The 14,083-nt window shown below is 41.0% G+C and overlaps 1 protein-coding gene across 1 annotated transcript in view; it reads left to right on the plus strand.

Annotated features, from left to right (window-relative positions):
* HERPUD2 (HERPUD family member 2) overlaps positions 1 to 14,083 on the plus strand; it is a 116,315-nt gene that overhangs the window by 81,187 nt on the left and 21,045 nt on the right. The window contains exon 8 of the mRNA XM_030204253.1: positions 3,461 to 3,572. Within this exon, the coding sequence (XP_030060113.1) occupies positions 3,461 to 3,572 (112 nt within the window). The remainder of the gene's footprint in view (positions 1 to 3,460; positions 3,573 to 14,083) is intronic.

Below are 14,083 nucleotides of genomic sequence, written 5' to 3' on the forward strand. Positions count from 1 at the left end.
TACAAAGGTCACAAAACAGAGAGAGAGAGATTCTTAGCTATAGAGAATTAGTTTCTACGAAGGGGGGGGGGGGGGGGGGGAGTATCCCCTTTGGGAAAAAATAGGCCATGGGACAAATGTGAAACTCACTTTCCAAGCATGGCTAGTTTTTCAGAGTTTCTTTGTCTGCAGTGTGGTTTTATAGGCTGTGGTGAGCATCCACCTGTACTCTACCCTGGACCAATCATAGTAACGTAGTAGATGACGGCAGAAAAAGACCTGCACGGTCCATCCAGTCTGCCCAACAAGATAAACTTATATGTGCTACTTTTTGTGTATACCTTACCTTAATTTGTATCTGCCATTTTCAGGGCACAGACCGTAGAAGTCTGCCCAGCACTAGCCCCGCCTCCCAACCAGCCCCGCCACCCACCACCTTCTCTGCCATCCAATCTCGGCTAAGCTTCTGAGGATCCATTCCTTCTGAACAGGATTCCTTTGTTTATCCCACGCATGTTTGAATTCTGTTACCGTTTTCATCACCACCTCCGGGAGGGCATTCCAAGTATCCACCACTCTCTCCGTGAAAAAATACTTCTTGACATTTTTCTTGAATCTGCCCCCCTTCAATCTCATTTCACGTCCTCTAGTTCTAGCGCCTTCCCATCTCCGGCAAAGGTTCGTTTGCGGATTAATACCTTTCAAATATCACCCCTGTTTCTCCTTTCCTCCAGGGCAGGGGTAGGCAACTCCGGTCCTCGAGAGCCACAGGCAGGTCAGGTTTTCAGGATATCCACAATGAATATGCAGGAGATAGATTTGCATACCATGGATATCATTGTGGATATCCTGAAAACCTGACCTGCCTGCAACTCTCGAGGACCGGAGTTGCCTACCCCTATTCCAGGGTATACATGTTCAGGTCAGCAAGTCTCTCCTCATACGTCTTGTAACGGTGCTGCATATTTATTTATTTATTTAATTTATTTCTTGCATTCATATCCCACATTTTCCCACCTATTTGCAGGCTCAATGTGGCTTACAAAAACCTGTTATGGCATTGCCATTCCAGGAGACAGGTACAGTTGGTGTTATAACAAGATGATAGATAAGGAAAATAGAGCTGAACAAAGTTAAAGAAAGATGACTATCAGAATAGGGTGAAGTGGTAAGTTGTTATAATAAGCTATTGATTCTCATTGTAGGCCTTGTTGAAGAGAGAGGTTTTCAGTGATTTACGAAAGTTAGTTATTTTGTTAATCGTTTTCAAGTCTTGTAATTGGGTCTTTCATATGTGCTGGAGGATTGCAATTGGTGTCCTTGCCACACCGCTTCTCAGTAAATTACATTTGTAACAAGTTATACCAGGTAACTGAGTTGCCCTAGCAACGGGAGGCCCCATCAGAGTCTGTGACCAGCCAGAAATTCCTTCATGAGGCTGATAGTGTAGAAAGATGGGGGATGGGAAATAGTGCAGCATACCTGAAGTAGAACATTATAGCCAAAAATTATACACATCTTATAGACAACACCCTGTGGTGGTTTTTTTTTTCAACATTAAACTGTGGTAATTCACATAAATGTCTTCTAACATTCTTTTATACAGCAAACTAATAGACTTCTACTTATCTTGTTTTGATTTTGCGATGCGATTCTCCTGGCTCTATGGAGCTGTCTGTTTCGCCTTCCAAGGTTTCATCGAGAGATACAGTACTTTGCACTGTTAAGAGCACTGCATCTCTGCTTTGCTGCTATTTTTTCAGCATAAGCCTGCTGTCTTGCTAAACAGGCTTTTTTACTTGCTGAGCAAGAGAGGGAAAATACCTTGATCTATGACACAGACTGTTCCAAGAGTGACTGATAGTAGATGTGAGATACTAGCAGGTAGGATAAGCTGCCACAGCTGTGTGGTATATGGTTGGTTTTGTGTGGGCTTTTATTTTTCTGACTTTATTTGCTGTCTTCACAATGGATGAGAAACAAAAGCCTAAGAACACACTTGATGTCAACATGGGGCACACACAGCCCCTTGGGAGAGCGACGGCCAAGAAACCTGTCACTTGTGAAGTCCTCTTTTTTGGTTATAGCTTCACTGGAGATAGACTAGAAGGTCTCTACACTGAGGTGCCTACAATGTATTGGGCATGGAATACCAGTGGGCTTCCTGAGTGTATTTAACCTCTATAGGGAAACTGATAATGGCAAAGATTTTCTTCTGTCTGCATCTGTTGGCACGGAGACATCATCAGTGCATCTGCACTAATCTGGCAGGACTAAAAGGAAACCAAAATAAACTGGCCTTCTAGTACTGATCCTGGAAAGCTGGAGTCTTGGGGATTTTATGGGTCCTTTTAGAAAGGTACCACAAAGATGCACAGGGAAAAACTTTTGGAGATCAAAAATGACCAGCCTTTAGAAGTACACATAGTGACATCATATACAGAGGTAATATTAGGATACTGTGTGAACTGTAAACTTATTTTGTATGCTAAATCTTATTTTTGACCTAGCAGTTTCTTCTGCTCATTTTGGACTTCTAGCTCAGTAGGAACCAGGGGATGGTTTCTTGGCCTTTATTTGCAACTACATGAAGATATTCCCCCTATTTTATAAACATTCCTTCATGCAACATACCTAGTCTGCCATTGTAGTTTCTGGTACTGTCACCTTTGAGCAAGGACCCATGATTCTCTTTTTCTCCCCCTGGGCTTGTGTATACTGTCTCAGCCGCATCTGACTCATGGAGCAGAAGGGCCCAACTCAGGAAGTGAACCAGGGAGCTTCTGTCCAGTGGTACGCTAAACCTGGGCTGGCAGACAGCTCAGTAGTAAACATTTTTGCGAAAACATTTTGCTGGAAAGTTTGTAAATGTTTTGCAAGGGCTTTCATAGCATTTTACCCTAATTTTAGGACATCTACAGCGAGTCAAATATCTTAAGCATAATTTTTTTTTTTTTTACAGTAAACATGCTTAAAGGAAAGTCAATGAATGCTTAGAAAAATTGGCAAACTTGACAGTAGGTAGAAAGCAAGATCTGTGTTTATCCACAGAACAGGATCAGCAAGGATGGCAGCAGCAGTTGAAGCTTCTCACACTCCCCTTCCAATGTGACGTAAGCCCTTTACCAGAGGACCTAGCTTAAGGCTGAGAGGGTAATTCTGTTTCCATGCCCATTTAGTCATTACTCTTCTGCTGAGGTTTGACAGGATAGAGCTGATGAAGACTAAACTGTGATGGGGCCTGGAGTAAGACCACAAATTCATGCAGACATTAAAGACTTGGTCACCCAAGCCAGGTTTGATATAAAGGTGAAAAGTTCTATAGTCCTGTGCCAATTCTAGTGAATCATCCAATGCCCAGTGAGTTACTTTGTTAATGTTATGTTAAATGATTGTAAACAATAAAAAGTTAGTGCTTGCTTCTTACTAGTTAAATTCTTAGGTTTTTTTTTTTTTAAACTTTATTTTTAATGTTAAATAGGCATCAAGAAGGATGGTTTCCTTTTAGGCAAGATGGAGGTCAACAGCAAGCCGCTAACAATGCAGATGTGAATCTTGATGGACAAGTTAATAACCCCGAATTGCAAGAAATGGTAGGTGAAAACAAGCTGATACTAATGCCCATCACTTTGTACTTAAGTGCTGTCTTTCTGTTTGTCTTCCCCCCCCCCCCCCCCCCAATTTGGTTAGCAATAACTGTATTGTGTTTAGGGGAAGTCCTGCTAACGTTTCCTGCTCTTTGTTGCTCAGCACAATTTAATAAGTTATTTAAGGGTGCATATGTGATCTATACTTTGTAAATTTATAACATTTTAATCCAGATTGTTCCCATATCAGGATGCCAGTTTAGATATGTTTAACAAAGTGTGCATAATTAAACATTTTTGGAAAATAAAAAAGCCAAAACAATCTGTTAGCATTTTGTTTTGATGATCACATTACTGTTTTATCAAAGGCCTGCATAGAATAATAGGCCTTGAACTTCTTCTGAAACATAAATGTGAGTTTCCTGCTGGAGTTTGAAAGGCAGCACGTGCCTACAGCAAAGGGTATCTTGGTTATTGTGTTTAAAAGTGACTTGGAACAGTTTACTGACCGACATCAAGGTTGTATGACCCAATTCATGATGGATGGACTCATTTGAGAGATGTTATAGCTTCTAGGGAGGGGATTTGGGGTCTGGAATTCACCAAAGAAACAACTGAGAGTGAAACAATCAGTTTGTAGGATACATATATTGGAGGGGGATGGGGTCTGATCAAGAAGAGTTTATTGTATATAAGGGGCATTGTTGGTTATGATTTCTGTACAGGTGTTGATTATAGTTTTTACATACTGTACTATTCTTTGTTTTCTGGTTCTAATGAAAATGTTCCAAATTAAATTAATAAAAAAAAAGCAAATGAGTATCAAGTATGGCCTTTCCAGATGGCCTAAGACTTAAGTGGATCGGTTACAAGGATACATTTTTGATTAGTCTGTATCACCTCTAAAGTATTTGTTGTTTTTATTGAAGAGAACAAACCATAATCACAGTAAGCAAAGGAAAGAAACAATGTTTTGTGAATAACATAGTAATAAGCATTATGATAGCATATTAAAGGAAGATGCTACACTCTCTCCCCCCCCCTAAATATCCAGCAAATTGAGTTCAAAAATACAAAGTCATATGAACAGCAACACAGAAAGGTAAGGGGCCTTGACCCTTATGACCCCTTTTAGGTTGAGGGCCCATGGGACATGGGCAAGAATAGACTATATCTTTAAGTCAGGACACACATTCCCCTGGGTGATAGAGGCAGAAATTGAACAAGTGGTAATATCAGATCATGCACCAGTGTGGGTGGACCTAGAAGCCCCAGGGAATTATAGTGAAATTAGAGAGTGGAGATTCTCGAGGCACTTGGTGAGAGACAGCGAGTTTGAGTACATACACAAAAAATTTACTCACACCTGTAGCCCTAACTTTAGATCCTTTCCTATTAGTCTTTCTATTTTAAATTTGTAGCCTCATAGTTGTTTGTGTTGACCATTTTGATTGAATTGTAAATTACTACTACTACTACTTAACATTTCTAGAGCGCTAATAGGGTTACGCAGCGCTGTACAATTTAACAAAGAGAGACAGTCCCTGCTCAAAGAGCTTACAATCTAATAAATTCCAGTGAGCAGGGACTGTTTTGTGTTTTGGTAAATATCAGACTCGGAACCCAGTTAGAAGGCATCATAAGATGCATGGGGCGGGGGGGTTCCATATAAGGGAATTTCTCCTTATATGGATGTTAAACCCTGCCTGGGCAGGGTGCCACCATATTGAGGTGGCGCCGGACAAGGAGAAGGGAGTGCTAGTCCCTCCTCCTCCAACTTCTAAGGTACGGTGGAGGGGGTTGGGTTGGGAGATCCCTCCACCACTAGCTCACCAGGGAAAGCTTTGCGATGGAGGAGGATTGTTGGGCCCCCTTTTGCGGGTCACAATACTCCATGCAGTGCCAGAGTATTGATCATCAGGGCATGAATAGGTGGATGTGAAATGTCTGTTCACACTTTCCAAAAATACTAGGACTAGGGGGCATGCGATGAAACTAAAGTATGGTAAATTTAAAACAAATTGGAGAAAATGTTTCTTCAGCCAACGCGTAATCAAACTCTGGAATTCGTTGCCGGAGAACGTGGTGAAGGCAGTTAGCTTAGCAGAGTTTAAAAAGGGTTAGACAGTTTCCTAAGAATAAGTCCATAAACCACTACTAAGCGGACTTTGGAAAAATCCACAATTCCAGGAATAACATGTATAGAATGTTTGTACGTTTGGGAAGCTTGCCAGGTGCCATTGGCCTGGAATGGCCGCTGTCGTGGACAGGATGCTGGGCTCGATGGACTCTTGGTCTATTCCCAGTGTGGCATTACTTATGTACTTATGAATGAACAGTTGTCTTTAAGTGTCTCTCGGTGCATTTCTAGTTCATTTCAATAAATGAATTACAATTGTCTGACATAATTGACATGAACTGTTCACAACTGTCAGATTCTTTAATTGATGTAATAGGATGGGTTGTATGTTTTTTGACTACAAATAGTTCTTTAGGTTTATCCATAGTAGACCGAATCCTAGGATCAAAATAATTTTTATTTAGCCAGATCTAGCTCGGATATATAGGGTTTTATCAAGGAGATGCAACACTTAGCACAGATAGGCGTCTCTTTGCTTTTAAATATTAGACTTCGGTCTTCTCTGCTTTATTTTGTTAAAGGTGCCTGACGGTGTAGCTGGAAATCAGTCTGAAATATTGTGGTGTAAATGTTCAGGTATTTTGGCTTAATTAAAAAGTGCTGTAGTCTTGTAGGCCTAGTATGCCTGGTGTTTTTCTTGTCTTTTAACTTAGGAAGTGACTACATTCTGCTGCCCTGAAATTCCACCCATTCCTTTCTCTGCTTTTCTCTTTTTTTTTTTTTTTCAATGATTTTTTTAATAACAAGCCAATTAACATACATGAGAACATTAATAAATGCTATAAAAAAAGTACAACAGTTGCAATGTAAATAATCGGGAATATAGCTGGAGTATGAGGGGGTTAGTGGAGAGAGGAATAGTATGTAATGAAGACTCTGAAAGTTATCAAAAGGTAACCATAATTTTTCAAAATGAGAAAAGCAATGGGATTTCTGTGAAGCTGATTCTTCATATGACTGAATGGCACAAAGATGATTCCACCACTCATGTACATTTAGGTTGTTATTATTTTTCCAGTGAAGCACACTAATATGAGAGGCCAGTGTTTTTCTTACATAGATTCTGTTTCAGACAAAGATGCAATTTTTGATGATTCATCAAATTAAAGTGGTCCCTGGCTTCACTTTTGTTAACCTGCTTCGCTATGTAGATGGTATTCTCATAATCCTATCACCTAAGCTTGGTTACAAGAAAAAATGTTGAATAGGTATGAAAGGAGAGCCAACAGGGCCCTGGAAGCTGCCTTTCAGGTATATATGACATGAAAAATCCATGAGCTTACTCTACTGTTGGTTTTTTTTCTTAATTACTCAGTGAAGTCTTGGCCCCTCCTTAGTTACTCACACCTGTAGCCCTAACTTTAGATCCTTTCCTATTAGTCTTTATATTTTAAATTTGTGGCCTCATAGTTGTGTGTGTTGACCATTTTGATTGAATTGTAAATTCCACTGAGCAGGGACTGTTTTGTGTTTTGCTAAAGTGCTGTGTACACCATTACAAATAATACAGGTCCCTGTTTGGGCTGTCCTGTCCTGTAAGGCCTTCCATACCCATTTTTTTTCCAGTTAACCTCTTAGTAGAGGACAGTTATGACCCACTAGTTTTGTCCTTAATCCCACTCAGATTAATTCCCAAAGCAAATTCCTGCAATTTAGAGGACTAGCAGAAGTTCACATCAGAGCTATTTTTATATTGTTTACATAGCCACTAGATGCTGCTATTTTGCTTCTGAAGTTTACGTGGGTTTTATTATACTGGTGAAAATAATGCCTAAATGTAGTGGGATAAATACAGTAGTATACTTGAAGTTCTTCAAGGACAAGCAGACTAATATTCTCAACATGTGGGTAATGCAGTCCCTTGTTGTCCGGTCCAGTGCTTGTAACAAGCTTTTATAAACAGTCTTATGGAGCTCGAGCAGTGCTCCACTGCGCATGCATGAGTGCCTTACTTTTTTTCCATGGTGAGGAGAGGATGCATTTTTTCCCCACTCACCTCAAAGCTACCGGTCCAGTTCTCTCCTGAGGTCTTTTGTGCCTTTTTTCATTACTTCTTTGTTTGAGTTATTTTCTTCCCGTTTTCGCTTTATGGCTTTTTTTCTTCTTTTTTTCTGCCTTTTCCATGGCTCTGTGGGCTGCATTAGGCCTGAGCTGCAGTGTCACTTTCCTTGTATTTTCTCTCTGGTGTGTTGTTTTATGGGTCACCATCGAGCTTTTTTTCCTCCTCTTCTAGTCACTTTCAGTGTGGCTTGGTGCCTTCTAACTGGGTTCTGAGTCTTACCAGAACCCAGTTAGTCAAAGTGGGTCATGGGGACCTCTTTTTGGTGCTATATGAGGCCTCAATGTCGATGTCTGCATCATGTTTGTGGTGTCTGTGTCGCAGGTGGTTCCACTCCTCCCTTGCTTTCGGTCGCTATTGGGGTCTCGGGAGCTGACCTTGTTTCGTTTGTCAGTGCCGACTGATTGATGCTGGTATGCAGTGATGTCATCGGTATTGAACATCAGCTTCAATGTCATTTTTTGTGCATCCGTGGGTTTCGGATCGGTGTCTAGGATAGTCGACGATACCAGCTCTTCGGGCATCGGTGTCTCCCAGTCACTGTACCAGATCTCGATGCCCTATTGACGACTCTGAGCAGAAGAAGCTGAGGGTCCAGAGTTGCATTGGAATCCAAGGTGCTTGACCAGTGATGCTTCTCCACCTAGCCCTGTCGGGGCTTTACCTATGGGGCGCATCTGATTTCTGTGCACGGGCGTTCATGATGCTTGTATCTGCCATACTCCTCCTTTCAACGGTTTTGCCCTCAGCCTGTAGCCCTACTGCTGTTGCAGGTTGTCTCAGTTTCTGTGTACTCTGGGGCTTGTCATTTGCTCCGTTCCTGTCAAAGGCATCAACATCACGGGTGCTTGCGCCTGCCATGCCTCTTCAGTTAGTCTACGAGACTTGGATGAGACCTCTGGTGCCGCTGTGGCATGCAGCACAGACATCGATTGCCACGATCTCAGCATCTGCATTGACACTCTGGGATTTTTGTCATTTGTTCCCATCAAGGGCATCGATGTCGCGGGTGCTTGTGCCCGCCATGCCTCTTCAGTCAGTTCACATGCCTCGGATGAGACCTGTCATGCTGCTGTTGCATGCAGCACCAGCATCGATTGCCATATCGATTGATGGTCAAGTTGCCTGTGTCGGCACGCTGGAATTTTTTTTGTTAGTTCCTGTCAAAGGCATTGACATCGTGGGTGCTTTCACCCACCGTGCCTGTTGAGTCAGTCTATCGGGTGCGACCTGCGGTGTTGGTGTTGCATGCAGCACTGGCACCGACGTTCGACTTTGGGACTGGAATACTACCTTGATGTCCCTACTGGAGCTCTGGTATCGGTCGACGCATCTTTGGTCTCGGTTCCTGGCTGACACCGATGACAGGCACAGGTACATCAGTGCAAGATCTCTGACGTTCTTCTAAGCAGACGTCTATCTGTGGCACCTTGTCTTCTGCAGAAGTTATGACAGCTACCATCCTACTCTCTTTTCAGTATGGAGGTTTAACCCAGAGCTCAATTTGACCTCCTGGGATTTTGCTTCTTCTGGGGAACTGGGGTCTATCTCCTCCTTCACATCTCCCTGATGTTTCTGAGAGGATTTGGAGGCTCCTTCTGTCACTCCTCCTCCTTCCTGAGGAGACAGCATCTTTATACCTTTTTGTGGCTTCCATGGATTTGTCAGCCAGTAGCCTTCTCGCTCCATGGTAGTTTTATAAAGCCACACTTCCAATTCTCGCTGTGGCAAATGAGTTCATAAGTACATAAGTATTGCCGTACTGGGTCAGACCAAAGGTCCATCAAGCCCAGCATCCTGTTTCCAATAGTGGCCAATCCAGGTTACAAGTACCCGGCAAGATTCCAAAACAGTATAATATATTTTATGCTGCTTATCCTATAAATAAGCAGTGGATTTTCCCCAAGTCCATTTTAATAATGGCTTGTGGACTTTTCTTTTTGGAAGCTATCCAAACCTTTTTTAAACTTCACTATGCTAACTGCTTTTACTATACTCTCTGGCAAAGAATGTCAGAGTTTAATTACATGTTGAGTGAATAAATACTTTTTCCAATTTCATTTTAAATTTACTACTTTTGTAGCTTCATTGTGTGCCCTCTAGTCCTAGTATTTTTGGAAAGAGTAAAAAAAAGTGATTCACGTCTACCCGTTCCACTCCACTCATTATTTTATAGACCTCTATCAATTTTTGTACAAGCTGAAGAGCCCTAGCCGCTTTATCCTTTTCTCATAGAGAAATCACATCCCCTTTATCATTTTCGTTGCCCTTCTCTGTACCTGTTCTAATTCCACTATATCTTTTTTGAGATACAGTGACCAGAATTGCACACAGTATTCGAGGTGTTGTTGCACCATGAAGTGATACAAAGGCATTATAATGTCCTCATTTTTGTTTTCCATTCCTTTCCTAATAATACATAACATTCTATTTCTTTTCTTAGCTGCCGCTGCACATTGAACAGAGAGTTTTTCAATGTATCATCGATGACACCTAGATCCCTTTCCTGGTCAGTGACTCCTAATGTGGAACCTTGCATTACGTAGCTATAGTTTGGGGTCCTCTTTCCCACATGCGTCACTTTGCACTTGCTCACATTAAACATCATCTTCATTTGAATGCCCAGTCTCCCAGTCTCGTAAGGTCCTCTTGTAATTTTTCACAATCCTCTTGTGATTTAACAACTTTGACTAACTTTGTGTCATCGACAAATTTAATTACCTCACTAGTTATTCTCATCTCTAGATCATTTATAAATATATTAAAAAGCAGTGGTCCCAGCACAGACCCCTGGGGAACCCCACTAACTACCCTTCTCCATTAAGAATACAGACCATTTAACCCTACTCTCTGTTTTCTATCTTTTTAACCAGTTTTTAATCCACAATAGGACACTACCTTCTATCCCATGACTCTCCAATTTCCTCTGGAGTCTTTCATGAGGTACTTTGTCTCAAATGCCTTTTGAAAATCCGGATACACAATATCAACTGGTTCACCTTTATCTATATGTTTGCTCACCCCTTCAAAGAAATATAATAGATTGGTGAGGCGTTCTCTCCACTAAATCCATGTTGGCTTTGTATCATTAATCCATGCTTTTGAATATGCTCTGTAATTTTGTTCTTTATAATAGTCGCTACCGTTTTGCCCGACACACAATTCTTGTGTGCTTCCTCTCATTTGCTGCATGGGCATCGCTAGTGCGGCTTTGTAAAAGAAGATCTAAGTTAATTTAATTGGGCATTTATAAACTGATTTTATTCACTGTATAGGTTCAAGTGGTTGTACAAAAACATTACATAGTAACACATCATGCTAATACAGCAAAATTCCTGACTCCTGAATATTTCATTTCAGATGATACAATAAGAATACATTCTTCTTACTAATACAGCAATGTTTTTTAAATTATCCCCAGCTACAGCAGATCCCACAATCACAATATTTTTAATTTATCTGATCCAGCCACTGGTCAAACAGTCTAGTTTTAACCAGTTTTCTAAATGTAAATGATTTATCTTCCCGTTTTAACTTTTTAGGCATTTTATTCTGCATCTTGGGGGGGGTGGGAGGCATGCTTTTCAATATGGTATTTCTAATAATAATCAATTTCTAGCCTTTGGAAGAAGGAAACTCTACTAAAACACAGTTCATAGAACGTAAAGCCCATTTTAGGCCATGCACACCAGCTTACTTAGAGGGCCAATACCCCAGCCTATTTTGTGAGTATTTGTGAAAAGCTTACATTTCACATGGAATGAACTGGCAGTCAGTGCAGATCCTTCAATAATGGGGATGCTCTGTCCCACATATGAGCCTTTTTTAAAATCAACTTTGCTGCAGTGTTATGCATTGTTTGTAACTTAGTCATCAATTTGACTGATTCTCTCCTCCCCCCCTCCCCCCCCCCCCCCCCCCCGAAAAAAAATATTACAGTAATCTAGCTTTTCAGTGGCAATCATCTGAATCACACTTTTTATATTGGGGATCAAAAGATAAGATTGCATCTAATTTGTAAGTATCATCTGAGTAATTTGACCTTCTATACATAATTCAGAATTAATAATGACCCCTAAACTTCAAATAGAAGAGGAAAATGGAATAGTAACATCGCTCAGCACTGAATTCATAACTGGCATCTGAATTTTGGATCCTACAACCCAGAGTATTTGTCTTTTCTGGGTCAAATTTCAATTTTTATCCAATGCCTCATCTTTACAAAATGTTCATTAAGAACTGTAGGGGCTTCTATTCCATTTGTAACTGGAAATATTACATAAATGGAGTGTGTGTTGCAACTCTTCTGATATCTCAAATATTGCGGTAAATCGGTGACAAAGGAGATCCCACTTCACTCAGGATTTTACAGACCTCTGTCATGTCTCCCTTCAGCTGTCTCTTCTTCAAGCTGTGAAGAGCCCTAACTTTAGCCTTCTCTTTTATGAGAGTTTTTTATTCCCTTTATCACTTTAGTTTCCCTTCTCTGTATCTTTTCGAAATTCCACCATATCTTTGAGACGTAGTGACCAGAATTGCACACAATTCTCAAGGTTTCTGTGCACCATGGAGTGACACAGAGGCATTATGGTATTCTTTGTTTTATACTCTTCCTTTTCTAATAAGTTCTAACATGGTTGCTTTTTAATGTGCTACTTACACACTGAGCAGAAGATTTCCAAGTTTGTTTATATTGTCCATGATTATTCCTAGATCCTCTTCCTGGGTCGTAATTCCTAATCTGGAAACTAGCATGTTGGTATAATTTGGGTTATTCTTTATGTGCATCACTTGCACTTGTCCACATTAAATTTAATCAGTCATTTGGATGCCCAGTCATCCAATCTTGGAGTTCTTCAGTTTTTCACAGTTTGAATGCTATTTAACAACTTTATGTAATTTGTTTTTGTCATTGTCAAGCTTGATATTTCACTTTTCCCATTTCCAGAACATTTATAGATGTTATAAAGTACTGGTTCCAGTACAGATCCCTGTGGTACTCCAGTTAGAAAATAGGTCACTTAGCCATATTTTATTTCTGTCTTCTAACCAGTCCCAGCAGCAGCAGGCGTGTTGAAGTTCTTGACCAGGGGCACTTTCAACACTTTTGATGTGGCATCAAGGATCTCTGCTCAAAGTATAGCAATGCACAGACTCTCATGGCTGCGTGTTTCTGACTTCAAACACTCTGTTCAGCAGCGGTTAGCGGATGCCTCTTGCTAGGGGGAATAACCTTTTCGGAGATCGCTGACCAAATCAAGAAGCATACTGATGCAATCTCTTCTCTCTCCCGCTGGGTGTTTTCTGCATCCATCTCCTCAGTTCGGAGGATTTTTGGCAAGCCAAGGAGCAATTCCTACTACTATTCTAGGCGTAGGTACTTCTTCGCCAGCCTGCTCAGGCTCAGCCCCAGCGTGCTCATTCTCATCAACAATGTGCACCTAAGGCCCCTGCTGCTTCCCAGGCAAAGCAATGGACGAGCTTTTGACTGGCTCCAGCAGAGCATAGCTGCAGTAAAAGTGTGTGTGTGTGTAACGTAGAAGGAGTATGGACATGTCACCTAGCAGCGTGCACAATTTATAGAATACTATAAATTATGTGCATTGCAGGGTGCACTTAGGCATACCCACTTATGCCCATCATTGACATTGTGTGACTCTGCCTATCATTAGGCACTCTGAAGTAGATTTATGCTACTATTCTATAATAGCTTAGGTGTGTCCTCAAGCAGTTATACGATTGGGGCTGAGCACACCCCTATGTGACACCTGTCATTAGGCACCACTTTACAGAGTAGCCATCGTATTCTTTTGGCTAATGCTTCTTTCACTTCACTTTTTAACAATGCTATCCATTTGGTCTTCCTTCTTCCCTTTTAATATATGGGATACATCAAGTCTGGGCTTCCAATATGGTATTTTTTTAAATATCCGTGCCTTTGTAAATTCTTTTTGCATCTTCTCCTCCACTTTCCTCATTTTACCATTGTTGCACTTCTAGGCACTCCATCACAAAAAGGATATAGTGGGAATAGAAAAGGTTCCATCACAAAAAGGATATAATGGAAATGGAAAAGATTCAGAGGAAGTTGACTAAAATGGTTGAGTATGGAAAGGTTAAAGAGAGGAGCCATGAGAGCAGTCTGTACAATTATGTGTGTGTTGGGGAAGTATTTTGCAAGCACTTAGACTTACAAAATTACTAAGAGGCATATTTTCAAAGCACTTTGGGAGGCTAAGTGCTTTGAAAATGAGCCCCACTGTGTGTCAAGTATGTTAGATATCTGTTAGCCTTAAACATTCCAGTTTTGTTGCCAAA

The sequence above is a fragment of the Microcaecilia unicolor genome, chromosome 1, assembly GCF_901765095.1.
Source record: "Microcaecilia unicolor chromosome 1, aMicUni1.1, whole genome shotgun sequence".
NCBI classification, from domain to species: domain Eukaryota; kingdom Metazoa; phylum Chordata; class Amphibia; order Gymnophiona; family Siphonopidae; genus Microcaecilia; species Microcaecilia unicolor.